The sequence below is a fragment of the Ceratotherium simum genome, chromosome 3 (assembly GCF_057802395.1).
Source record: "Ceratotherium simum simum isolate JZ-2026a chromosome 3, ASM5780239v1, whole genome shotgun sequence".
NCBI classification, from domain to species: domain Eukaryota; kingdom Metazoa; phylum Chordata; class Mammalia; order Perissodactyla; family Rhinocerotidae; genus Ceratotherium; species Ceratotherium simum.
In genome coordinates this window covers 67,644,828-67,669,510 of record NC_141902.1, presented here as the reverse complement: position 1 = coordinate 67,669,510, position 24,683 = coordinate 67,644,828, and the positions used below count along the sequence as shown (strand labels likewise).

The following is a 24,683-nucleotide window of genomic DNA, read 5'->3' as shown; positions in this document are numbered from 1 at the left end:
GAGTCTCCTATTGCCCTTTTTTTTTTTTAAACTAACCACTGGTATCAGCGAGTTGAGCCCACATCTTTCCTCTGCTTCTTTAGGACAGAATTGGGCTTTGTATTTGAAGGTTTTTTTGGTCCTAGTTCATGGTTTTTTCCCTTGTTTTGTTTTGCAGTCCCATGAGCGTGTTAGCAAGCGGCTACATCAGAGGTTCCAGGCCTGGGTAGATAAATGGACCAAGGAGCATGTGCCCCGTGAAATGGCAGCAGAGACCAGCAAGTGGCTCATGGGTGAGGGGCTGGAGGGCCTGGTGCCCTGTACCACCACCTGTGACACAGAGACCCTGCACTTTGTGAGCATTAACAAGTACCGTGTCAAATACGGCACAGTGTTCAAAGCCCCATAACTGCAAAGGCAGAGCAGATAACTTGAGGGGGGTGTGTGTGTGGGGCCACGTGTACTCACACACACTGAAGAAACAAGGAAGATGCCTTTCAAGCCTCACTGGGCCTCTCTGGGACATGGCCACCTGATCTGTGTGTGGCTGGTGCAACCTGGCACCAAGTGGGCTACGAATAAGGAACATGGCTACCTTACAAAGCCAGAGCTGGAATTTTTCCCAAAGGGTTTTGGGTATTAGCCTGCCCTGGAGGGGGAAGGAAATCCATGCAAGCACAGAGACATGTAGCTTGCTTGCACACACCAGCAGAGCTAGGACTGGAGTCTCCTGGGGCCTGACCTTCCATGAGGGAAGCAGATGCTGTTCACACCTTGACTGGATGGGCGTGCATTGACAGACAGACTGGGGAAGGACTCAATGCTCAGATGGATTGTAACTCTGATGGTCACTGCTCCTCTCCTGTCCCCCCAAGAGGAAAAAAAACTGGATTTGATTTTTTTTTTTCCTGGTCATTTGAGCACATCTATGATCACCCATTAGGTTTTCTCTGGGACCTGCAGTTTGGCTTTGGGATTGACATCTTGTGGTTCCTGATGAGTCCCGATGAGTCCTTGCTGCCTGCCCTTTACTCTGTCCTCTGGTTCTCAACCTCAACATGTTCAAATGAGTCGTCCTTTTTAGCTCCCGTGGAACTGTTTTGTACCTGCTTCTTTACTAGTCTACCCTAGTGCCATCCACCAGCTTTACTCTCTGACACACACACACAATTTTAACTTGGTTCTTTTTTTTTGTAAATAATGTACATACTGTCAATTTTTTATTAAAAGAAATATGCTTTGATGTGCTAGCATAACTGCTCTAGCTTCTTGTGTACCATAGTTCTATGTGGCTTCTTATTTAGTACCTATGAACAGATGTACAAGACATTTATTACACTTTTTACCAAAGGGAGTTACCATTGTAGTACTTTTGTGTAAAACTTGTCTTCCCCCTTGCCCCAACTTTTTTTTTTTTTGTAAATAAATAAAGCTTGGTTCTTACTTAAGGAATAAACTCTCAACCCACGTCCCTTGTCCTCACCAAAGACCTCTTGTGAAGCAGGGATTTGGGCTTCAGTTCTTCATCCACAGCACAAACAGGATTTTGCTTTAACTAGCAATCAATTGTACTTGTCCCAAATCAAAATATTCCAAATTTTTAAAATAGAATACTTCATTCTTTTAGTACATGTTTTTTCCCCTTATTTCAACTGTTTGGAAATATTCTATATTTGGCTAAGTTGTCCATCTATGTAGTTTGTATTTCTCTATATTTTTTCTTACCCTTCTTGTAAATGGGGGTGAACAACTTAAATACCAAACCAGGATTTAAAAGAAATGTGTTATGAGGTATGTGGTATAAATGGGGTTGGGAGGGAGAAGATTTGATACATTTCATTCGCAACCACAAATGAAATGTCTGTATATATTTTTTTAATTACATAAATTTAAACTGGCAGACATTTAAACATGAGTGATTAGGATTTTTATATGTAGTCAGCCTGGGCTTTCTGAGCAAAGACCAGCTGAGCCCCTCCCAGTACTCTGGTGCATTTTTCTCCAGCAACCATTACCCTAGTCTTAGTTGTAAAGTAACCAACAGTATTTTGTGTGGTTTTGTTTGCTTTTTAATTAAAAGTCACCATCACCACCGCCAAAAAACCACAAATTGTTTGGCTTCCAGACTTTCAAAACACATGGTAGACTTCTCTGATTTTAGACTCTTGTTGTGGGGGTGGGTGGACGAGGGAGATTTGGGGCCGGGAGACTCTGAATCCAAAAGTGAAGGGTGGCAAAAGAGCCTTGTGGGGGGAGATTCTGGGAGGAAGCTGGGGCAGTGCCTAGCTTGGGGGTAATGTGATACTTACTGTTTGCGGGGAAACATCTTCACGTTTTCCTAGCGATAACTCATCTAATGCCCTCTGCTCGCTCAAGAAAGATCATCTTGACTTGGATTTATGGGGCATGTTGATGGGGCCTGACCAGGGGAGGCCCCAGCTGTTGGTGTACCTGCACAGGGTTTTGTCCAGGGCACCTGCGTGCAGGTCAGGATGGGGTTTTAGAGCCAGTTCACGAGAAAAACCCAACCACCAGTGCAACCAAAAAAAGGGGGAGCTTCACCTACAGCTGAGATTTTCACAAGCAGCATTTTTATTCCTCCTGCCTTCTGACATCTGAGCTCCAAGCTCTAAACCCAGCCTGTATCATAGCAGCAAGTTATCTTTATGTTTGTTATTCTGTACTTAGTCACTTTTCTGCGTGATCTGCATATGAAATGTTGTATACTTGATTTGGTCAGTATTTCCATTAAAATATCAGGGTTAATGTGTATCTATTTTTCTTCCTAATGATTTCATAGACAAGGACTCCCTGGCAATCCTAGGAGGGAAAGAAAGCTGCCAATGGACTGCTAGGGTAATGTGAGGCTGAAATTGGTGGTGTTTCTGGCATGGCTTCTCGGAACTCCTCAGTCTTGTGTGGTGAAATACATTATTCTGTTAGGATCTTGAATGCTATGCTGTGATCTGCCATCTCGAATCAAAATCTTTCCAGACTTGCTGGTGATGGGCGACGATCAGCCACATACATAAATATATTGTAGAGGAGCGGAGGTCACTGGGGTGCAGAGCCCTCCCTGTTGAACACCATGCCCGCCGATCGGTTGGAAAGCACCCGTCCCTGGCGCTCTTTCCACGCACGTTAAGCAGCGAGAGGCTTTTTGAGACAGCCAGAGCCGGAGGTCGGGCTGGGACTGGAGGGCACGAGGGTTCCCGTCGCTGGCTCTCAAGCGGGGTGACCTGCGTTTGCAGCAGCCGAGCCTTCCGCCCGTCGTGCCTAACAGTCCCCTGTCTCTGGCCCGGAGCTTTCGGAGAGTCTAAGCGGCAAGCTTCCCATTTTATGTAGGGATCTGCCCAGTGGCCCACCAGCTCGGCCGGGATCGAGGACAGCCTCGGCAGCGCGGCTCTGGCTTTCAGTTCCTGCTCCAAGTTCCCAGCCGCGGGGCTTCAGCGCCGCCGGTGTTCCAAGAAAAGCTGCCCGGGGCTGGAAGGCGCCCTGGACGCCGGAACCTTTGGTTCCAGGCCGTGGACCGCGCCGGCAGCGCCCGTGGCCTTCCGGGGAGAGGAGTGGGCGGGCGGCGATGGCGGCGGCGCCGGCCCTGAAGCACTGGCGCACTACGCTGGAGCGAGTGGAGAAATTCGTGTCGCCGCTCTACTTTACCGACTGTAACCTCCGCGGCAGGTGTGGCCCCCTCGCCCAGGGCGCCGGCAGGACGCATCCGCGCGCCTCAGCTTTGCCTTCCGGGCGGAAACCCAAGCTGCGGCCACCCGGGCCGAGGGACAAAGTGCCCGCGGCGGACAGGGCAGGGGCCCGGGAGGAGGGGTTGGGGGAGGCTGTGCTGGGGGGCAGCCCTCTCGGCGGTGGATCGCGGGAAAGCGCGTCCCCACCCGCCGGCTGGCCCCGGGGCGGTAAGGGAGCGGCTTCGAGCGCGCGCCCACCGGCCCCTCCCGCCCAGGCTCTTCGGGGACAGCTGCCCGCTGGCCGCGCTCTCCAGCTTCCTGACTCCCGAGAGGCTTCCCTACCAGGAGGCGGTCCAGCAGGACTTCCGCCCCGCGCAGGTCGGCGACAGCTTCGGACCCACGTGGGTAACGCCCAGAGCGGGGCGGGGCCCCGGGCCAAGGGAGAGTTCCCCTCCGGGCTTGCTCCCCTCCTCCAAGGGCCACACCTCCAGTGTCGGCCCTCTGCCCTCGGCAGCCACTTGGGGCAGAGCAGCACCCTCTGCTGGGAACAGCTCCCTGGTCCCTCGGTCTTCGTGGGAGTTTTCAGTTCCCCCCTTCTCCCAGACCCTGGACCCCTCTTAGGAAGGGCACTCGAGGACGGGGCACGGACCCCTGACTCCTCTGCCTCCTTTCCTTTCTTGCTGGACACCGCGTTGCTGCTTTCTTGTGCATCAAAGCTGACTACCTTGTGATGCTGCAGATGCTTGGAGAGTCTCAAGCCCCTGCTGACCCTTCATCCAAGGAAATATGTCGAAAGGACAGGGCTTCGATCCCTAGGCCCATCTGAGTGGCTCTCTTGCAGATGGTGGACCTGTTGGTTCCGAGTGGAGCTGACCATCCCGGAGGCGTGGGTGGGCCAGGAAGTTCACCTTCGCTGGGAAAGCGATGGAGAAGGCCTGGTGTGGCGCGATGGGGAACCTGTCCAGGTGAGCAGCCCTGCCCTAGGGACAGACAGTTATGGCCGCATTTCAGCCCTGGTCTCTGGAGAAGCCACAGCTGAGTGGCTCTGCCTGCAGAGTGGTATCCAGATTTCAGGAACTGGGGAAGTTGCCACTGGGGCCCCTGTGTAATTGGTCCCTCTCATACTGGGAAGTTGAAAGGATGGCTGATGGGTCTCAGCGTAATTTGTGCTAAACCAACCCTGCCACTGACTGACCACCTTCCCATTCTGGGCTGAAAATAGTTAGTAATCAAATATAATAATATTAAGTACAACAGATGCACGTATTAACTCTCTATTAGGTGCCAGGTGCCAGACTAGTGGCTTTGCAGACCATATCACTTTTTAAATTTTTTAATAAACTACTTTTTATTATATGAAATATATGCTTATAAGGGGAAACTTTGACACAGTTCTAGATAGTATAAAGTAAAAATTTAAGTCCTCTTCCCCTGAAGGAATGGATCTCTCCCTACCATCCCAACCCCAATTCCCCAGGTATAACCACTATTAAGTGTCTTGTTTATGTGTCCAACCATATCACATTTAATCTTTTTAATCCTGTGTGGTGAGTCTTTATGCCCATTTACAGATTAAGAAACTGAGATATATAGAGATATATAGTTCCGTTGCTCAGGTTTACACAGCTTCCATTCCAATTGGACTAACTCACTGTTGCAGGTTAGGACCGTTCTTCCCGTACGGACAGATGGCAAACCCCTCCCTCCCTCCGTTGGCTCAGCAGATGTATCCTGAGTGCCTTCTCTGGGCCAGGCCCTGTGCTGAGCACTGGGGATACAGCAGAGAATGGGGCAAACCTGTCCCTGACTTCATAGAGTTTCCCTTCAGATAGTTATTCAGGGGTACAGAGGTGACCAGAAGCCACGCCCACGTCCCCTGGTGCCTGCCTAAGACCCTTCCCATAAGGCCAGGGGCTTTTCTGATGGTAAACAGGTACCATTTGGTGGTCGTGGTGCTGGCTGCCAGGGTTGGGGCACCTGCTTCCATGGTTCCCTGATTTGTCAATCCCGGCCTTGCCTGAGAAGAGCCAGAGCTGGAGACCCCGCGTATAAGCCTCCCTTAGCTTGTGCTTCTCCTGAACTGTCCAAAAGCCTCAGGCCTTGTGTTTTTCACTCCACTCGCCACCAGGGTTTGACCAAAGAGGGGGAGAAGACCAGCTACATCCTGACTGACAGGCTGGGGGAAGGAGACCCCCGGAGGTGAGTGAGTCCCTGTGCCCTGGGTGACCAGTGCTGTGGCGGTGGGGGCGCCAGTGGAGGAGGAGGAGCTGAGGCCCAGAGTGATCTCAGAAACCCACCTTCAACACAGCCATCCTCAAATCCCATAGTTTGTTTTCAAAAAGCAGGATTTTTTTTCCTGACTATAACAATGTTTGCCTTCTTGTGGTAAATACAGAAAAGCACAAAGAGGTAAATAACTCCCATTATCCCACCACCTAGAGATGACTGTTATTAACATCTCATCATTCATCTCAGGAATTCTTTCAGGTGTAGTGTTTACTAGTTGAGATTGTATTTCTTTGCTATTTCGCATCCTAATTTTTTTCATTCTATATTATGACATGGGCATTTTATGACACCGTTAAAAACTCTTCTTAGACGTTATTTTATTTTATAATATTTCTTGAACACTGTGTGTCCAGTGCTTCCAGACATGGGGACTGTGATGGTGAGTAATGTGGTCTTTGACAGCAAGGGAGACTCATATCTACCTATATAATTACAAAACTGATGAGGGCTCTGAAAGAAAACACTGGGAGCTCAATATGAGAAATCTGGTCCATACTTGGGAGAAGGGTGGGAGGAGGGTCAGGGAAGGCTCCGCAAGGAAGCGGTGTTTGCTCTCTGAAGACTGAGGGGAAGAGCACACAGCCCACCAAGCTGCTCCCAGGAGTGGCCCATTGCTGTTGGCTGATGGATCTTTGCTCTGAAAGATGGGATCTGGGAGATCCAAACATGTTTATAATATGTAAAGAGGGCTCTGAGACCAGGGGAGTGCTTTGTCAAGACAGCTTTGGAATAAAAGGCTAAATAGCAGCATAATTCACACGGTTCCAAACTTGGCTACTTATTCTCCCCAGCCGAGGCAGAACGCTCATCCATAGAACGTGGCTTCCGTCTGGTGTTTCTACCGTGACCCTCTCGCAAATGCGCGTGGTGGGATCCTCTGGGTGGTGGATCCTGGAGACGAATGGGGAGGCGTCAGCTAGATGATCCTCCTTGGTCCTCCCTCCCCAAGCCCCCAGAGTCCTCTGCCAGTCCCTTGACCTGAGGCTGCCTCCCCACGTTTGTAGCCTGACCCTGTATGTGGAAGTAGCCTGCAATGGGCTCCTGGGGGCCGGGAAGGGAACCATGATCGCAGCCCCTGACCCAGAGAAGATGTTCCAGGTGAGCCGGGCTGAGCTGGCCGTGTTCCACCGAGATGTCCACAAGCTCTTGGTGGATCTGGAGCTACTGCTGGGCATGGCCAAGGTATTTGACAACCCTACCCCACCCGGTCACTCTCCAGAGCCCTGCTCCAGAAAGATTGTTTATTGGGTCAGATAGTTGGGAATCTGGGAATCCAGAATAGGGAGAGTGGTTCTGCCTGCCTGAGTGTTGAGAGGATTTCCCTATGTAAAGGGGAGGAGGTAGACAGTGCTGAGCAGGGGGACCAGCAGGAGCAAGAGGTTGGAGGTAGGGAGGAGCTCTGCTGAGAACCCTTGGGAGATCGGCCAGTTTTGTAGACTCTGCTTGCTCGAGACAGGGATTAAGGGGCAGAACCCTGCTGCAGGGCCTCGGGGAGGACAACCAGCGCAGCTTCCAGGCCCTGTACACAGCCAACCAGATCGTGAACATGTGTGACCCTGCCCAGCCCGAGACCTTCCCAGTGGCTCAGGCCCTGGCCTCCAAGTTCTTTGGCCAATGCGGAGGTGAAAGCCAACATACCATCCATGCCATGGGGCACTGCCACATTGATACAGGTAGGGCAGCAGCTGGCCGGGTTGGCTTGGGGAGGCAGGAGTGCCCTTGAAGGCCTGGCTGTGCCCTGGAAGCACTGCGTGCTCCTTAGCAAGTTCTTGCCCCTCTTGGACCTCAATTTTCCCCATCTGTAAAATGGGGCAAGAGGACTGGACTGTGGGCTTTGCTAGGTGTGGCTTCATTTATTCTTTCAACAAAATCTGATGCCCCAGGGCCAGCCCTGGTGGCCTAGTGGTTAAGTTCAATGTGCTCTGCTTTGGCAGCCTGGGTTTGGTTCCTGGGCGCAGACCTACACCACTCATCTGTCAGTGGCCATGCTGTGGTGGTGGCTCACGTACAAAAAAAGAGGAAGATTGGCAACAGATGTTAGCTCTGGGAGAATCTTCCTCAGCAAAAAAAATAAATAATCTGATGCCCCTTGTGGCCCCAAGCTAGATACTAGGGGGTAGGATTGTAGAGACTGATGATCACTGAATAGGCAAGCACAGTTGGTGCCACAATGGAGGGAAGCCTAGGGGTCTGGGGAGCCCAGAAGAGGTGCTTTAACCCTGCTGGGTCAGGGGGATTCAAGAGAGGCTTCGTGGAGGAGGTGACCTTTGAACTGAGTGAGAATGAGGAAGAGTTTGACAAGGGTGCCCAAGTCCTCAGAGAGGAGTGACGTGGGAGTAACTGAGATGGGTGGGGGCTCAAGCACAGGGGGAGGTTTCCTAGGGAAGATCAGGAGATCAGAATTGAACCTGATGAGTTGCAGTGTTTGTGAGGCTTATGGGAAATCCACATTTTTAACAAGCTCCCCAAGGTATTGAGTCTGATGCAGCTAAAGTTTCTGAGCCACGGGGTGTGAGGGTGGGGAAAGGGGGGATTCCAGGCTGGTAAGGAAGGGACTGAGGCCCAGAGGTCAGGAGAGGCTGTCACGCCTCACACAGGATGGCTGGCCCAGGCAGGCCCATCCCAGGCAGCCGTGCCCTCTGTTCTGGGCTATCCACCGTGTGCAGGGGAAGGGTTAACCCCTGCTGCCTCTTACAGGATCCTCTCTGGGGCTCTCTAAACTTCAGGGTGAGGCTATTCCAGGGCCTAGGGCCTCTATCTCCTGACCTTAAAATTGACCTGATAGCCCTGTGGGCCTCCTCCCCCCATCACTCCCACCTTGCAGGATGATTTGAAGTGACAGCTCCGGAGGGATGCCTCAGGGAAAAGGGCCTGGGATGGGAGGAGGGCTGGGATGACCCTCTGGAGGCCCAGGCTTGGCCTGGTCAGGGTGCCGGGAGGCAGGGGTGAGGCTGGAGATCTTTGAGGAGCTGGGGACCTTGCTGCTCACCCTCCACCCTCTCCCTCCACCCCGTTCCCCGTCTAGCCTGGCTTTGGCCCTTCAAGGAGACTGTGCGGAAATGTGCGCGGAGCTGGGTGACAGCCGTGCAGCTCATGGAGCAGAACCCTGAGTTCATCTTTGTCTGCTCCCAGGTCAGAGGGACAGTGTGTGGGGGCACCTGAAGCCCAATGGGTCTGAGGGTGAGGTTCCGAGGGCTTCTCAGGCCAGAGAGTCAGGGCTCTTCCCTACCCTAGCTGCCTACTGGGCCCCAGATACTCGGCCCTGGGTGGGGTCCTCATGGCTCCTGGCCCAGCTCCCGCCCCACCTGCCCACAGGCACAGCAGCTCGAGTGGGTGAAGAGCCTCTACCCTGGCCTGCATGCCCGGCTCCAGGAGTTTGCCTGCCGTGGGCAGTTTGTGCCCGTGGGGGGCACTTGGGTGGAGATGGTAAGTGCAGTCTGCACCCCTCAGCCTCAGGCCATACTGTCATGGCCTTCCTTCCTCCGCTTTGCTGGCGACTTTCTGCAGGCCCTTCACCTCCGCTTTGTGGCAGCCCTCATTAGTCCCTGGAATCCCAAGGCCTGGGATGCCAAGGGGGGAGGAGGGTCTCAAGCGTGTGACAGGCTGTCTACATGACCCAGACCCGGGAACCTCCCCTCCGGCAGACAGACAGATGGATACTGCCTGGGCGCTGGCGGTAACCCCTGTGTCAGGCTTCTGGCTTCTCCTGAGGGGGTGGGGTGGGACTGAGCTCCTGCCTGTTCCCCGTCTGGTGCTGACCCTGGCTGCTTCTCTCCTCCCTTACTGCCAGGATGGGAACCTTCCCAGTGGAGAGGCCATGGTGAGGCAGTTCCTGCAGGGCCAGAACTTCTTCCGGCAGGAGTTTGGGAAAATGTGCTCCGAGGTAGGCTGGGAGCTGCCGCGCTTGTCGGCAGACGGGGCTGAGCTTGACCTGAGTGACGAGGGCTGAGGCTGGGGCTGCCCCACCAAGAGCCCTGGTTCCCGTGCCCACAGGCCCTTCTCCCCGCAGTTCTGGCTGCCCGACACGTTTGGCTACTCAGCACAGCTCCCCCAGATCATGCGCAGCTGTGGCATCAGGCACTTCCTGACCCAAAAACTGAGCTGGAACTTGGTGAACTCCTTCCCGGTAAGCAGGCCCCAGGGGCTCAGGGTCATAGTGGGCCTGGGTCCCCACCTGGCCCATTCATCTCTCCCCAGGCTTATTGTGGCGTCCTGGGCAGACCACCCAACCTCCACTCAGAGAGGGCATGCCTCCCCTGGGGTCACACAGGCTGGGGCAGGTCTGGAAGGCCGAGCTCTACCTCAGCCCTGACTCTGGCCTCTCTCTCTGGCCCTGTCTCCCTGACTGCAGCACCATACCTTTTTCTGGGAGGGGCTGGATGGCTCTCGTGTGCTAGCCCACTTCCCACCCGGTGACTCATATGGAATGCAGGGCAGTGTGGAAGAGGTGAGAGGCTACCTAGGGGCTGAGGTGGGGGGGAGGCTGGAGAGCCTGGGTATCCCGTCATAGGCTGACCCATGCTGACCTCCCCCTGCCTGTCCAGGTGCTGAAGACCGTGGCCAAAAACCGGGACAAGGGACGGACTAACCACAGTGCTTTTCTCTTCGGCTTTGGGGATGGTGGTGGCGGCCCCACCCAGAGCATGGTGGACCGCTTGAAGCGGCTGCGCAACACAGATGGGCTGCCCAGGTCAGGCCTGGGCCGCCAGCAGCCCTCAGTGCTCACTCAGCCCTTGCCTTGAGCCCTTCTTTCTGCTCAAACACTGGGCCCAGCCCCTCCACTGGGCCTTGCTCTGCTCCAATCTTTGGCTCCTCCCAACTTCTACCTTGGGGGTGGGGTGGGGGAAAAGCTGTGGGTGGGAAGGGCCTTACACCCAGCAGAGAGAGAACTCTCCTAGGTTGTCCAGAACTGGCTTTGTGTGGACAAGGAGCTTTCTGAGGTGGCTCCTTTCTGTCATGGCTGGATCTCTTGTCTGCTCTGGCCTGGAGGAAAGGTGAGCCGTACGGCCCCCCAAGGCTGGGAGACCCAGGCGGTGGTCTCCCTCAGGGTGCAGCTGTCTTCTCCTGGGCGACTCTTCTCAGCGCTGGAGAGCGACTCGGGGCAGCTGTGCACGTGGGTCGGGGAGCTCTTCCTGGAGCTGCACAACGGCACCTACACCACCCACGCCCAGGTCAGGAGCTGGTTGTCCAGCCGAGCAGGGAGGGTGCCCTTGATCTGCAGAGGATCAGAGAAGGCAGCAGGGGTCAGAGCCTGCCCAGACCTGGGGGAAGAGGCTCGTGTTCCAAGTAGGAGCTGAGAGGAGAGAAGTGCGAGAGCTGGGTGGATCAGGGGCCTGGAGAAGGCAGGACTGAGGATCCCTGAAGGAGGAGGGGCTCGGAGTGAGGGGAGAGGAGGGAGGTATTTGGGACAGGTCACTCACAAGAGGCTTTATCCAGGCAGCCCTGGGGGAGCCATCAGGGGTTCTGAGGCAGGGAGGGCTCTGAAGGTGTGTGTCCTGGGACACTTGAGCAGACTCTAGACTGATCCCCCCACCCTGGACTCAGATCAAGAAGGGGAACCGGGAGTGTGAGCGGATCCTGCACGATGTGGAACTGCTCAGCAGCCTGGCCCTGGCCCGCAGTGCCCAATTCCTTTACCCGGCAGCCCAGCTGCAGGACCTCTGGAGGTCAGCCCGGCTTCTGCCTCCTGCCACCCACCTGACCTCACCCCAGACGCCTCTGTGCCTGCCCCTCCCAGCGTTCATTTGTCCCACCCTCCCTGTCTCCCCCATCCCTGCCCTTGGCCCTTGCAGGCTCCTGCTCCTGAACCAGTTCCATGACGTGGTGACTGGAAGCTGCATCCAGCTGGTGGCAGAGGAAGCCATGTGCCACTACGAAGGTTAGGCTGACAGCATTCCCGCAGCTCTCTACAACACCCAGGGCTGAGCCCAGAGTGTCCCCTGTGGGGGACTCAGGGGTCATCCCAGACCACTTGCCCACCCATGAGCAACCAGTCTTTCCTCAGACATCCGTTCCCATGGCAACACACTGCTCAGCGCTGCAGCCGCAGCCCTGTGTGCTGGGGAGCCAGGTCCCGAGGGCCTCCTCATTGTCAACACGCTGCCCTGGAAGCGCACTGAAGTGTTGGCCCTGCCCAGGCCTGGCGGAGCCCACAGCCTAGGTATGAGCTGGGAGAAGGGCTGCCACTGCAGCAGGAGGGATCAAGGCCAGACCGAGAGGTGGAGACACTCCCCTGGGGATCTCTGTCCTGGGGTGCCCCAGGCTGGATAGTAGCAGTAGTAGTATCCACCCCCAATGCCCCCACCACCCAAGCGAGGCTCCTGGAAGGTCAGGGAGCCTGCACTGATGTCCAGGCCTCATCCCCAGCCCTGGTGACTGTGCCCAGCATTGGCTATGCTCCTGCTCCTGCCCCCACCTCACTGCAGCCCGTGCTGCCCCAGCAGCCTGTGTTCGTGGTGCAAGAGGTGAGCCCTGGCACGTCTCGTGGGGTGGGGGCTATCCTGGGCCATCCTTAACAACATGGGAGTTCTGAGCTCCCCAGCCTGGAGCAAGTGGTGAGGCAGGGCCGGGGCTGGGGTGGGGTGCTGTTGGTTGTGGGAAGACCCTGCAGACTCACGTTCAAGGCCCCCTCCCACCAAGACTGATGGTTCTGTGACTCTGGACAACGGCATCATCCGGGTGAGGCTGGACCCGACTGGCTGCCTGACATCCCTGGTGCTGGTGGCCTCTGGCAGGTGCCAACCCCTCATTGCCCTCTCCCATCCCTGCCCTCTCCCGTGGATCCCAGACCCTGTTCCCTTGTCCCCTGGCCACAGCACTGCCCATAGGAGCCCACTGTGGCTCTGGGCTGGGACCCACTAATGGAACAGGGCAGGCTGGGCTAGGAGTCCCTGTTCCCTGGGCCTACTCACCCTGCCCCACCCCACCTTGCGCAGCTGGAGAGATCAAGGTCATCGAGTTGTAAAGCACCAATCCCCGTGTCCTTCCAGGGAGGCCATTGCTGAGGGCGCCGTGGGGAACCAGTTTGTGCTGTTTGATGATGTTCCCCTGTACTGGGACGCGTGGGATGTCATGGACTACCACCTAGAGACACGGTGCGGGTGGGCAGGACTTGGTGGGGCAGTGGGAATACAGGTCTATTGGGCCCCCTCCACCAGCCTGCCCTGGCTCAGCCCCTCCCACTTCTATCCCGCAGGAAGCCAGTGCTGGGCCAGGCAGGGACCTTGGCGGTGGGCACTGAGGGCGGCATGCGGGGCAGCGCCTGGTTCCTGCTACAGATCAGCGCCAACAGTCGGCTCAGCCAGGAGGTCGTGCTGGATGTTGGCTGCCCCTATGTCCGCTTCCACACCGAGGTAGCAGGGGGTAGAGTGGTGGGTATCTTCCCCAGGTGTGGTTGGTGAGGAGGGGCCAGCCCCAGGCCTGTGTGTGTCTGTCCCTCCCCTCACCCCCCACCTCCACCCAGGTGCACTGGCACGAGGCCCACAAGTTCCTGAAGGTGGAGTTCCCTGCCCGCGTGCGGAGCCCCCAGGCCACCTATGAGGTCCAGTTCGGGCATCTGCAGCGGCCCACCCACTACAACACCTCTTGGGACTGGGCTCGATTTGAGGTCTGACATGGGGCTGGGTAGGGGGTTTGGATCCTCCCTGGCTGGAGGAGACTGATTGGTGGTATGGGGTGAGGTGGAGGAGGAGGAGGAGGATCAATATTTGCTGGTTCCAAACATATGCCAGGCATTGTGCTAAATGCTTTGTTTAGTTTGATACTCAGGCCCAGCTGGCGGGGTAAGTACTGGATCCCCATTTCACAGTGAGGAACTGGGGCTGAGACGGATTGGATTGTGTGCCCAGGGCCTCCTATCCTGAGAGCTGGAGTTCAACCCTGTGGTCCCAGAGCTTGCCCTCACTCTAGTGGCAGGAGCTCTGGAGCACTGGGAGGAGGCAGGGCCACCGAGGGGTCTGGCTCTGCCCTGCAGGTGTGGGCTCACCGCTGGATGGATCTGTCGGAGCACGGCTTCGGGCTGGCCCTGCTGAACGACTCCAAGTACGGCGCGTCGGTGCGAGGCAGCGTCCTCAGCCTCTCCCTGTGAGTGGGGTGCCCGCCGGGCCTGGGGCTGGCAGGGGGCGAGGGTCTTCCTGGGTCACAACTCCAGCAGCTTCAACCCCGCCCATACCACTCTCCCCACCCCAGCTTGCGAGCGCCTAAGGCCCCCGATGCCACTGCTGACATGGGGCGCCACGAGTTCACCTACGCGCTGATGCCGCACGAGGGTGAGTACCGCGCCCCGACGCCTCTGCCCTCTGAGCCTCGGTTTCCAACAGTTAGTGGGGAGAACTGCGGCAGCCCCGCGCCCCCCACTCCCATTTTCCACAACGCATCCCTTTGTGGTCCGCGCCCAGGCTCCTTCCAGGATGCTGGCGTTATCCGTGCTGCCTACAGCCTCAACTTCCCCCTGCTGGCGCTGCCCGCCCCGGGCCCTGCGCCCGCCGCCTCCTGGAGCGCCTTCTCGGTGTCCTCGCCCGCGGTGGTGCTGGAGACGGTCAAGCAGGCAAGGGGCGGGGCACGCCGGGGGCGGGATCCCGGGCTGGGCCCACCCGTTGCCCCGCCCACCGCCCGCCTCCCTCCGCAGGCTGAGACCAGCCCCCAGGGCCGTACGCTGGTCCTGAGGCTGTACGAGGCCCACGGCGGCCACGTCGACTGCTGGCTGCACACGTCGCTGCCCGTTCAGGAGGCCGTCCTGTGAGTAGGGCGCGGTGTGGGGTGGGAGTGGGAGTCCTGCGCTCGCGGGGCCCTCATGGCTCCGCCTGTTCTCCAGCTGCGACCTCCTGGAGCGGCGCGACCCTGCTGGCCACCTGCCCCTTCAGGACGCCCGCCTGAAGCTCACCTTTTCTCCCTTCCAAGTGCGGTCCCTGTTGCTCGTGCTGCAGCCCCCACCGGACTGAGTCCCTGAGGGCGGGGCTTTGTTTGTGGAAGGCTTTGGGGGCTCCTCATTTCTGCTTCCCCAGCCTGAAGCAAGGATGTCACCTCTTGAACAATAAATCCTTGGCTCAGGAACGCTGCTGGTAGCCCATGCTCGCTCCCCTCAGGGCCCACCCTCAGGCTTTGAGGGCAGAAGGCTTTTTCCCAGGCATTTGGGGTCAGGGCCAAGATCTAAGGTTATGTGTGTGTGCAGGGTCCGGGTTGCAGCCCCCATGAGAGAGATGGGGGATACTGGTGACCACAAGCAGGCTAAGAGACCTTGAGATAAGAAGCTCCTCCCCTGTGTCAGCAGGCAGCAGGCCTGGGACTGGTGGGTTCTGGCTGGGCCCCACTAGGAGAGGAGCACTGACTAGTCAGGGCCAGGCAGGGGGAGCAGCCACAGGCCCTGAGGAATCCTGGACTGCAGGCACTATGGAGCCTGGGCTGCGGGGGCCAGGGCCTCTGCACCACCTCTGTGTGGGGCTGTCCCTGCAGAGACAGATGGTCCTCTGAGAGCCAGGGCCTTGAGGACTGCGGTGGGGCTCAGTTTGTCTTGCTGAGGAGGTGGCCCTCCCAACTTGGCCATCCCAGACCTTTTCTGAAGCCAGCCCAAGAAGTGCCAAGAAGTTCAAGTTTATCAGTTTATAAAAAATACAGCATTTTTCACATCAGCTTAAAAAATGGGGAAGGTGGGGTACTATTAAAAACATCATAGTTGTGCAGGGAACAGCCACAAGGCCAGGGTCATCCAGCCCCCTTCAACCACTGCCTGCTTCTAGGAAGGCACACAGGCCCCCAGATCCAGGGCAAGGAAGCAGGAAGGGTGGATGCAAGCAAAGAGACCCTCCTGCTAAGAGGCTGAGGTCCTTTCAGGCTCCAAGGATGGGGTGTCAGCCTTGGTCTTCTGGCGTCTGCGGCGGCCTGGGAGGAGGACAAGTGAGGTGGCAGCTCAGACCCCAGGCTAAGGACTGCCCAGACAGCCTCCCTCCCGCCTTTCTCCACACGTTCCTCCCACCTGCACTGCTGTCCCTTCCTCTCCTGGAGAGCCCATTTCAGTGATACCCCTTCCCTCCCCAGAGGATGCTGAGGAAGGCCCACCTGAGGTTGCCGGTCGCCCTTTCCTCTTCCCTTTCTCAGAGACTGGGGGCGCTTCTGGGTCCTGTTGGAGGCTAGTCGCCTTGGGCTGCTGGGCTTTAGTTTGCTCAGGAAGGCCTCTCCGTGCCCTTCGTGTCCTGGAAGGGGCCTTGCTTGGGGGTGGAGGGTCCTGGGTGGAGGAGAGACAGGTCCGTGAAGGACTCAGAGAGCAGTTCAGAGGTTGGTTAGGACCCACCATTGCCCCCCATTGTCAATGGAAGGCAGCTGCCCAAAAGCCTGGCCTGGGATGTACAGCCAGGGAGGAACAGTGCAGGGAGGAGGGGGAGCAGGGAGCCATACCGCCGTTCTGTCCTCAGGACCCTGCTGCGCTCCCTTGGATTTCTTCTTGCGGGACTTGCCCCCTGCAGGACACTGACACTGGGGTACAGGGCCCTACGGCCTCGGCCCCCTTTCTCCAGACTCCCACTCTCCCACTCTTGGTGACTCCGGGGTTGGAGTGGGGACTGGGATGGAGAAGGGTGCTGTAGCCCTTGCAGGCAGCTAGTCCTTTCGGCTCTCTTAGCTTATTACATTAAGAGCAGCTTACCTTTGGGTGCCAGAGGTCCAGGATCCCCCTAAAATGGAATGAGGAGAATTCTGGAATCAGCCTGGTTGGGGCAGGGTAGTTTTCCTTGGAGAGGCAGAACTCACACCTGTCCTTCCAGATCAGTGTAGCTCCTCCCCTAGGAAGCCTCTCTGACTGCCCCACCCCCTGCCAGGCCAGAGCCAACATCAACAGGCCACCCTGCCGTGGGCTGCTCCAATAGCTGGAACCCTGGAACCCTGGGACTCAGGAGGCGAGGGGTAGCATAGGGAAGGCCTAGACCTCAGGGACAGTGTGACCCTTGGGGGCCTAGATGGGCCCTGAGTGTCCCCAGCTCCTGCTCTCCTGTGACCCAGGTCTCTCCACCCTGTGTGAGCATTAGGGCCCAAACCTGGAACCAGATGGTACGGCCATGCCGGTCCTGGAGGGAGCTCATGCCCGGCATGCCATAGCACCGCAGCCAGGCTTGAAAGGCAGCAAAGTCCTCCTCCCCGCTCTCCGGCCCGTAGCCTTTGCCCCCTGTGGGACAGAGGAACCAGGCGGAGATCAGAGGGCGGACTCAGGCTGAGAGGAGGGGGAGCCTGGTCAGACCTGGCCCAGACCTCAGCTGTACAAGCTGATGGACTGAGTCAGGGGGCCAAGGCTCTCCCTTCTCCAGCTGTGTGACCTCAGGTTGGTGTCTTCCCCACTCTGGGCCATGGCTTTCCTATCTAGAGCAGAGTTAAGAATCCTTGCCCTGCCTGCCTCTTGGGTAGCTTGGAGAACATACACACCTGACAAGTGAGGAGGCCTAGTCCATTTAGCAACAACTAGGTCTACAAACTTCATTCACTAGGCAGGAAACTAGGACCAGAGAGGGGCAGCAACTGTCCCAGGGTTACACAACATGCTGAAGCAGAGGCAGTTGGCCATCTTTGCCTCGCGGGCCTCACCCAGCTGGACCACTTCCTTGGGCACCGAGTGGCACAGCTCCAGCAGGTCCGGGTTCTGCAGCTTGGCCCTGATCTTCTGGCTCAGGGTCAGCTCTGGGCTCTGGAGAAGGGGCAGGGGCAGGACCTGGCTGTCAGCATGAGGCAGGGTCACCCAGAGGCAGCTGACCCTCCAGGGAGCAGACCCCCTCTGAGCCTGGCAGGACTCAGAGACGGTTTATCTGCACCACCCCCCCCGCCCCCCGCACACACATATACAGTATTGTAGAGAAAGGGAAACGGAGGCCTGAAGCCCAGAAAGGACCTGCTTGAGCTAAGCTGGAGAGACCTGGCCCAGCCCATCCACTTGTTGGCCTGCAGCGACAGGTGTGTGCACATCCCTCCCTGCACCCTCACCGGCCTGCGCTGCTGCAGTGCTTCCAGAACCGTGCGGGCCTTCTCGAAGGGCGGTATCCTCAGCCTGCAGTGGGGTGGGGGGAGCCATGCTAAGCAGTGGGGAATTTGGGCGCACCCAGCCCACCCCAGCCCTTGGGCCCTTGGCCTGCCTGCTGACCGGTACAGAATCTCTGCCCGCAGATAGTTGCCAATGCCATTGAAGAACCTCTGGTCTAAGAGGGCCTCGCAGATGGGCCGGTCAAAGGCCTTGTTGGCTAGGTTTCGTAACACATTCTCCCTGTAGGGACACAGCCATGGGGCACATGAGACCCATTCTGCCCACCCCCTGTCCCCCACCTTGCATGGGATGGGGGGAACCTGTTCCTAGGTTCAAAAGGAAGGAAACTGGTAGTCCCAGTTCCCCATTTCCCAGCCTCAGTGCTATTTTGGCAGCAGGAACCTCAGTGTTCCTATCTGTTAAATGGGAACAACAATATGGAATTTTAATTCATTACGAAAGGTGAAAAATTCCAATCAACAGCATTGTGTTCAAGGGCACGCACATGAGTCTACATGTTGTGTATCTATCACCAAAGTGCCTCAGACTCAAGATATTTTTGAGAACAAGGTGGTCACAGGTCCTCAGGTGTGCCCGCAGTCTGGAACTCCATGCCCAGGACTTCTGGTTGGTTAGATGTGAGGATTTGACATTGGCGGGGTCAACTCCTCTCAAGACCCTGAAGATCTTCGAGGAGGCTGGTACTGGCTCTGTGCAGCAGGTGCGCAGGGGCAAGTCCTGGCTGGTGAGTGCCCCAGCAGCCCCACCCCACTCAAAGGGTCATGGGTCTCCTCCCCACCATGAAGAGGAAATGCATCTTGGTTCTTTGTGGAAAATGGTCACAGCAAGACTGACTCAGTGATGGGCCTGAGGAGCATGTGAAATAGGGCCAGAAGAAGAGTTCTGGGGTCAAGAGTGGAAGATTAGCCTGGTGGCCTATAGCCTTCCCAGCTGGAGGACCAAGAAAACATTGAAACGCTCGTCACGTGAGAGAAACCTCAGAGCCCACTGGCAAAGAGTTGAGTTGTGGTACGACTCCTCGGGAGCGGTGAGGTGGAGGAATCCAGGACCGCGGCAGACACAGACGTTCCCCTGGGCGTGCACTTGGGTCACACCTGGGAAGGCCAGGAGTCAGCTGCCCTCAACGCCCTGACCCACCCCAACATGCAGCCAAGTCTCCTACAGGCCCACCGAAGGCGCGCGGTCCCCAAGGAAGGGCAGGTTTGCCAAGTCCACTCAGGCCTTTGCGTTTGCGACTCTTGTCAGTTAGAATGCTTTTCCTCTAGAGCCCTGCATGGCTGGCTCCTCCCCATCAGGCAGGCCTCAGCTCCAACGCCACCTCCTCGAGGGGCCTTCCCTGATGTCCCACCACTCCCCGGCCAAAAGTCATCCTCTGCCTCTTGGATTTCCTTCAGGCAGGTGTCTATGTGAATGCATCTAGTCTGTGTCCTTGTTCCTCCTGCCCTACCTGAGCTTGAGCTCTGTGGGAGCAGGGACCACATCCACCTCGATTGCTGCTGTACCCCAACACCTAGAATGGGGCCTGGCACGAAGCAGAGGCTCAGACACGTTCCCTCTTTAGAGGAAGGGAAGTGGCTGACACTGCCATCTTATGTGACCTGCGTCACATCCCAGGTGGGGCTGTTACCCCTCCCACAAGCAGGAGACAGTCACAGAGGAGACCACGGGACACAGACCAGTGGGCAGGCAGAATGTAGGAGACCACAAAACCTGATTCAGAAACCTTGTCCTTAGGTAGTCCTCTCTCCACCCCCTTGAAGCAATTCCTTCCTGCTCAGCCTCCCTCCTTATCATGTTGTTAAAGCTCCTCCACCTTTCTTCTTAGCCTGCTGAAGGCACCAAGGAGCAGTGTGAGATACTGATCTGAGCCCAGCTCTGACACTAACAGCCACGTCCTCGAGGCAGGCCTACCCATCCACCTCTTGCCCCCAGCCCCTCCCACATCAGTTTTGAGTTTCCACATCCGTTAGCTCAGGGAGCTGTCCCCAGGAAAGGACAGTGTCTTGGTCCACTGTCCAAGGGACTGAGATGAAGGGACTGAGGCCCAGAAGGGGCTGGGACTCGCCCCTCATTGGCCATCAGAGGCATGAACAGAGCCAGGCCCGGAGCCCAGGACTGTGTTCATCACAGCTGGTGCTGGCCCTACCTGAACTGCTCGTACTCCAGCAAGACACACGGCCCGCGGCCTGGCTGCCACTCGCCCCCGAGGTCCCAGTGGCCGAAGCGGCGGATGTCGACGAAGCAGAGGGCGAGTCGGGGACCAGGTGGAGCTGTGTAAAAGCGCAGATGGGCATGCGGTGGCAGTGCATCACTGGGCGCCAGCTGGAAGGAGCCGGACATGCCAAAGCGGAAGACGAGGGCCAGTGGCTCCCGTGGGGGCCGGGCACCAGGCAGGGGGCTCAGTGTCAGGCGCAGCTCCTTGCCACGGGCCGAGGCTGAGATGCGGTAGGCACTGCTCTCAAAGGGCACCTCAGGGTTGCGGCTGACAGGTGACTTCTCCACACACCCACCAAACACCAGCCCCCCGCAGGCCTCGTTCACAAAGTGGCTGGCCAGATGCAGCTCAGGGCCCTCAGGCATTCTGTGGGAGGGGTGGCCAGGCCCTGTCGGGGGAGGATGACAGCAGGTTGGGCCAGCACACCTTGTGAGGTAAGAATTACCACCCCCATTTTACAGAGGAGAACCCTGAGGGTCAGAGGGGGCCATGGCCAGCTGGTGTTGGCAGGAAAGTCAGCTGGCCTGGCCACAGCCCCTGACCCCCACCTGAAAATGCTGGGAAAGCCCAGGGCACAGGGGAGCTCAGGCTGGGTAAGTGTGACTCTGTCTTGATCATTAACACCTTCCATGGGCTTCCACGAACCCTTACTACTTTTAGAATAAAGTCTAGATCCTTCCTGGGCCCATACTGTCATCTCATATCCTCCCAGGGTCCCCCTCACTCACTTGCTCCAAACACATTGCTCTTCTTCTCACCCTCACACCTTCGCCCCTGCTGTCCCCTCAGTCTGGGAACACTTGAGAGAGGCCCTCCCTGACCACCCTATCTAAGGTAGCATCCCTCCACCCACACCCATACCCACGTTTTCTTTTCCTCATGGTACTCCCAGGATCTGAAATTATCTTACTGTCTGTTATTCACCTCTACCTCCACTCCCACCCCAGAGTGGAAGCTCTGCTCTTTCATCACAGCCCTCCAGCACGCCCCCCCCCACCTCCGCAGAGAACCAGGCCTGCATCTGTTGCCACCGGGATGAGACAATGAACCTGACCCCGCCTGGGAGACGGGAGCTGGGAAAACTAACGCTGGGAGGCTCAGCCACCACCCTCTGGTCCCACGGGAGCCAGGACAAGGAGGAGGGAGTGCAGGTGTCTCCAGGTACATCTCCAGGTGCTGGAGCCAGGTCCACATGGCTCTGAGGCAGGAGGACAGGGGCGCCAGGAAATGCTCCCCGAGCTCCAGCCCATAGTGGGGGGCGGGGGGGGGCTAGGAAATGCCCACGTCAGCGCCTCGGTCCGAGGTTAGCATACTCCACCCCCTCACCCTCGCCCCCTCACCTGGTCTGGTAGTTTGTCACTTTCCTCTCCCCCCAGGACGTTGCGGGATCGAAGGCGAAGGTGTGTGTCGAGCAGAGGGGGGGCATTTAGCCAGGGCCGACTCCTTTACCCCCGTTCCCCACCTCAGCGCCGCCTGGGGCCTGGCACCAGAAAGAGTTTGTTTTTCGGGAAGGGTGCATGTCTAGATTCCTAATTTCGCGAGGGGCGGGCGCTCTGCGGCCCGCTTCCTGGCCCCCGCCCCTCAGCCCCGCCGCCTGTCCCCGGTTCACCCTGGCTCCCTTCCTCCCCAAGGCCCCCCAATCCCATCCTCTCCTCAGCTCTGCTGCACACTCCTCCGCTGCCCGTCCTCGCCCCAGGGTACCTGCGCCCCGCGCGGCTCCGGGCCCGCCGGCAGCCGCTCAGGGGTGATGCCAGGGGCGGAGCGCGCTAAGAGCACGCTGGGAGCTGTGGTCGCTGCTCCAGCGCCTGCTGGGAAGTGTAGTTCTTCAGGCAGGTGGCAGAGGCCTTTCGGGGTGGCGTCCCCAAGCTAGAGTGTCCGGAGTGTGGGAAAGGCTTTGGGGCAGTCACCCGGCTGGGAGGCAGCGGAGGAACCTGGCTTCCTGCTGCCCGGCGCCGGCCTGTCCGGAGTCAGGTCTGAGGTCCCGGGTTGTAGCGGTGTTTGTGGTTGGGGGAAGTCACTTGGCTAGTCCGGGCCAGGGTAGGCACTCCCGGCACGAAACACCAACAACTTCCCAATGCAGAGGCGCCTGCAGATGTGCGCAGGGAGCGCACAGGTGCGTGATAAACGCACGCCCTGGGGACCCGGGGGTGGCCCTGAGTATCAGTGCACGGTCAGGCGTAACATATAAACACAGAAACATCATCACCACCTGCCGGGTGGCAAGTGCGGCCAAGCAACAAAAAACAGAGGCCTAGAAGCAGAACCCACTTCAGGTGGTTCTGTGGGGGAGGGTCTCTCTGCCGTGACATTTAGGCTAAGACCTCAGAAGGAGCTAGCTGGCAAAGAATGGGGACAAGACAACATGCCAGGTGGAAGGGACGGCCAGTACAAAGGCCTGGAGGTGGGCAAGTGATTGCCCACTGAAAGAAAGCCTGTGTGGCTGGAGTGTAGCTAGGGGGCGTGTTGGGGGGTGAGGACAGACACACAAGCAAGGTCAGGCCCGGTGGCCTCGGCAGGCCTCTGTAAGGAGTCTGCACGTGTAGCAGGCACTGAGCCTGACCAGTGGCCCTGATTTGCCCCTTCATACTACTTCTGCTTCCTCCCCGCTTCATCTATTTATTCATTTATTTTGACAGAAGTATTTTAAAGTAAATTAGACAAATTATGATATTTCATCCCTAATACGTCAGCATGCATCTCTAAAAAGCAGTTTCCTACAAAGCCACAATACCTTTATCATACCTAATAAAGTTAACAATAATTTTTTAATATCTAACACCTAGTCCACAATCAAATTTCCCTAATGGTCCCCAAAATGTCTTTTATAGCTGGTTTGTTCAAGGCAGAGTCCAATCAAGGATTATATGTCTCTCTAATCATTTTTTTTTTTTTTTGTGAGGGAGATCAGCCCTGAGCTAACATCCGTGCTAATCCTCCTCTTTTTGCTGAGGAAGACCAGCTCTGAGCTAACATCTATTGCCAATCCTCCTCCTTTATTTCCCCACAGCCCCAGTAGATAGTTGTATGTCATAGCTGTACATCCTTCTAGTTGCTGTATGTGGGACGTGGCCTCAGCATGGCCAGAGAAGCGGTGCGTCGGTGCGCGCCTGGGATCCGAACCCGGGCCGCCAGTAGTGGAGCACGCACACTTAACCACTAAGCCACGGGGCTGGCCCTCTTTAATCATTTTTAATCTAGATGGAATTACCTGCCCCACCTCCTACCCACCTCACCTCTTTTTTGGTTTTCATGATACTGACCTAAGAGTCCAAGCCAGTTGCCCTTTGAGATGCCCTATCACATTCTGGATTTGGCTGAAAGGTGTTGTTAACTTGTTCCTCTGTCTGTGGTTTTCCTGCACACTGGGAATCAGATCTGAAGCCCTGGCTATTATCTGCAAGGACACCTCCTAGGTGCAGCTCTGTACTCCAGACTGCCTCACATTAGGAGGCACCCAGCTTCTGGCTGTCCCACTGTAGTGAGGCTGAAATAGATCACAGGCAAGGTGTGACAGCCAGACCTCTGTGTTGTAAAGGTATGTTTCACACCTTGTGACCACTAAGTAATCTGTGGGGGGACTTCTTTGTTTTGTCGGCCTTTTTGTTTGTTTAAATTAAGGTGTAATTTACATACAGTAAAATTCGCCCTTTTTAGAGTGCGAGTTTTGACAAATACATGTACTCATGTAACCATTGTCACAATCAAGAGATAAAACATTTTCCATCACCCCCCAAAATTTGCCCATGTACCTTTGTAGTCAACATTTCCACCCTACCACCTGGCAACCACTGATCTGCTTTGTCCCTATAGTTTTTGCCTTCTCCATAATATCGTATAAATAGAATCTTTAGTAAGTAGACTTTTGAGTCTGGTTTCTTTCTCTTAGCATAATGCATTTGAGATCCATCCATGTTGTCATGCTTATCTGCTCAATACTTTTTATTGCTGAGTGTATTCCCCTGTGTAGATGCACCAGTGTGTTTATCCATTTACTAGTTGAGGGACATTGGGTGGTTTACGGGAGGTGATTCTTTGGCACCATGCAAATACCCAACTTCACATCACACCCACCTGTCAGCTAATGACTTTAGCATCCTTGATAGTCCTTGCCTCAACCAAGTATTTAATTGGGAGTTACAAATGGTTATTTTCTAACTCTGTTAATCCTTCTACACTAGCTGGAATTTTTCTGTAAAGAAGAGCTTTACCTCATTGGCTAGGGCTACTTGGTTATCCTGAAATACTAAAAAAAAAAAAAAAAAAAAATTAAGGGGAATTCCTTCCCCTTAATTATCAACTTCAGACTAAGAATTTGGTGCAATAACAACATCCAATGGTAACATATTAGGATTGATTTGGGGTTTTTTTTGGGGGGGGTGGAGAGGGACTTTTTCTTTTAAGGACTCTCTTCTATTATGGACTCATGGAGTTTTTTTACATTCAACATCTTTAAATCCATTGCAGTCCTCATCTTTCCCAGGCCCCAGTCATTGAAAGAGCACTT

At 56.4% G+C, this 24,683-nt stretch overlaps 3 protein-coding genes across 9 annotated transcripts in view; 2 read left to right on the top strand and 1 right to left on the bottom strand.

The window, feature by feature from the left end:
- SIN3A (SIN3 transcription regulator family member A) overlaps window positions 1-1,431 on the top strand; it is a 64,760-nt gene extending 63,329 nt beyond the window's left edge. For both annotated transcript variants that reach the window (XM_087428721.1, XM_004421835.3), the window contains exon 21: window positions 158-1,431. In XM_087428721.1, coding sequence (XP_087284847.1) covers window positions 158-388 — 231 coding nt within the window. In that variant the 3' untranslated portion in view covers window positions 389-1,431. The remainder of the gene's footprint in view (window positions 1-157) is intronic.
- Window positions 1,432-1,565: 134 nt separating this feature from the next.
- Window positions 1,566-14,973, top strand: MAN2C1 (mannosidase alpha class 2C member 1). Of its 5 annotated transcripts, none has more exons than XM_004421832.3 (26): window positions 1,566-3,660; window positions 3,935-4,060; window positions 4,501-4,624; window positions 5,788-5,858; window positions 6,953-7,130; window positions 7,432-7,621; window positions 8,974-9,080; window positions 9,264-9,374; window positions 9,739-9,831; window positions 9,958-10,074; window positions 10,300-10,395; window positions 10,493-10,638; window positions 10,996-11,119; window positions 11,493-11,614; window positions 11,741-11,826; window positions 11,953-12,108; window positions 12,315-12,412; window positions 12,588-12,682; window positions 12,938-13,042; window positions 13,144-13,300; window positions 13,411-13,554; window positions 13,921-14,030; window positions 14,136-14,215; window positions 14,345-14,493; window positions 14,575-14,684; window positions 14,761-14,973. In XM_004421832.3, exons 1-26 carry the CDS (start codon window positions 3,560-3,562, stop codon window positions 14,885-14,887), a joined length of 3,123 nt encoding a protein of 1,040 aa, XP_004421889.1. In that variant the 5' UTR covers window positions 1,566-3,559; the 3' UTR covers window positions 14,888-14,973. The 5 variants fall into 5 exon arrangements, with proteins under 5 accessions (XP_004421889.1, XP_087284851.1, XP_087284850.1 ...); XM_087428725.1 differs by having other exon boundaries at window positions 7,405-7,621; XM_087428724.1 differs by having other exon boundaries at window positions 11,493-11,826; window positions 13,144-13,318.
- Window positions 14,974-15,520: 547 nt separating this feature from the next.
- NEIL1 (nei like DNA glycosylase 1) lies at window positions 15,521-21,746 on the bottom strand. 2 transcript variants are annotated; one of them, XM_004421830.3, is made up of 10 exons: window positions 21,520-21,745; window positions 20,111-20,567; window positions 18,064-18,183; window positions 17,907-17,970; window positions 17,514-17,613; window positions 16,973-17,100; window positions 16,585-16,612; window positions 16,338-16,399; window positions 16,002-16,167; window positions 15,521-15,824 (listed from the first exon to the last, which is right to left on the bottom strand). In XM_004421830.3, exons 2-10 carry the CDS (start codon window positions 20,542-20,544, stop codon window positions 15,754-15,756), a joined length of 1,173 nt encoding a protein of 390 aa, XP_004421887.1. In that variant the 5' UTR covers window positions 20,545-20,567; window positions 21,520-21,745; the 3' UTR covers window positions 15,521-15,753. The 2 variants fall into 2 exon arrangements, with proteins under 2 accessions (XP_004421887.1, XP_087284853.1); XM_087428727.1 differs by lacking the exons at window positions 16,973-17,100; window positions 17,514-17,613 and having other exon boundaries at window positions 21,520-21,746.
- Between the last annotated feature and the right edge of the window lie 2,937 nt (window positions 21,747-24,683).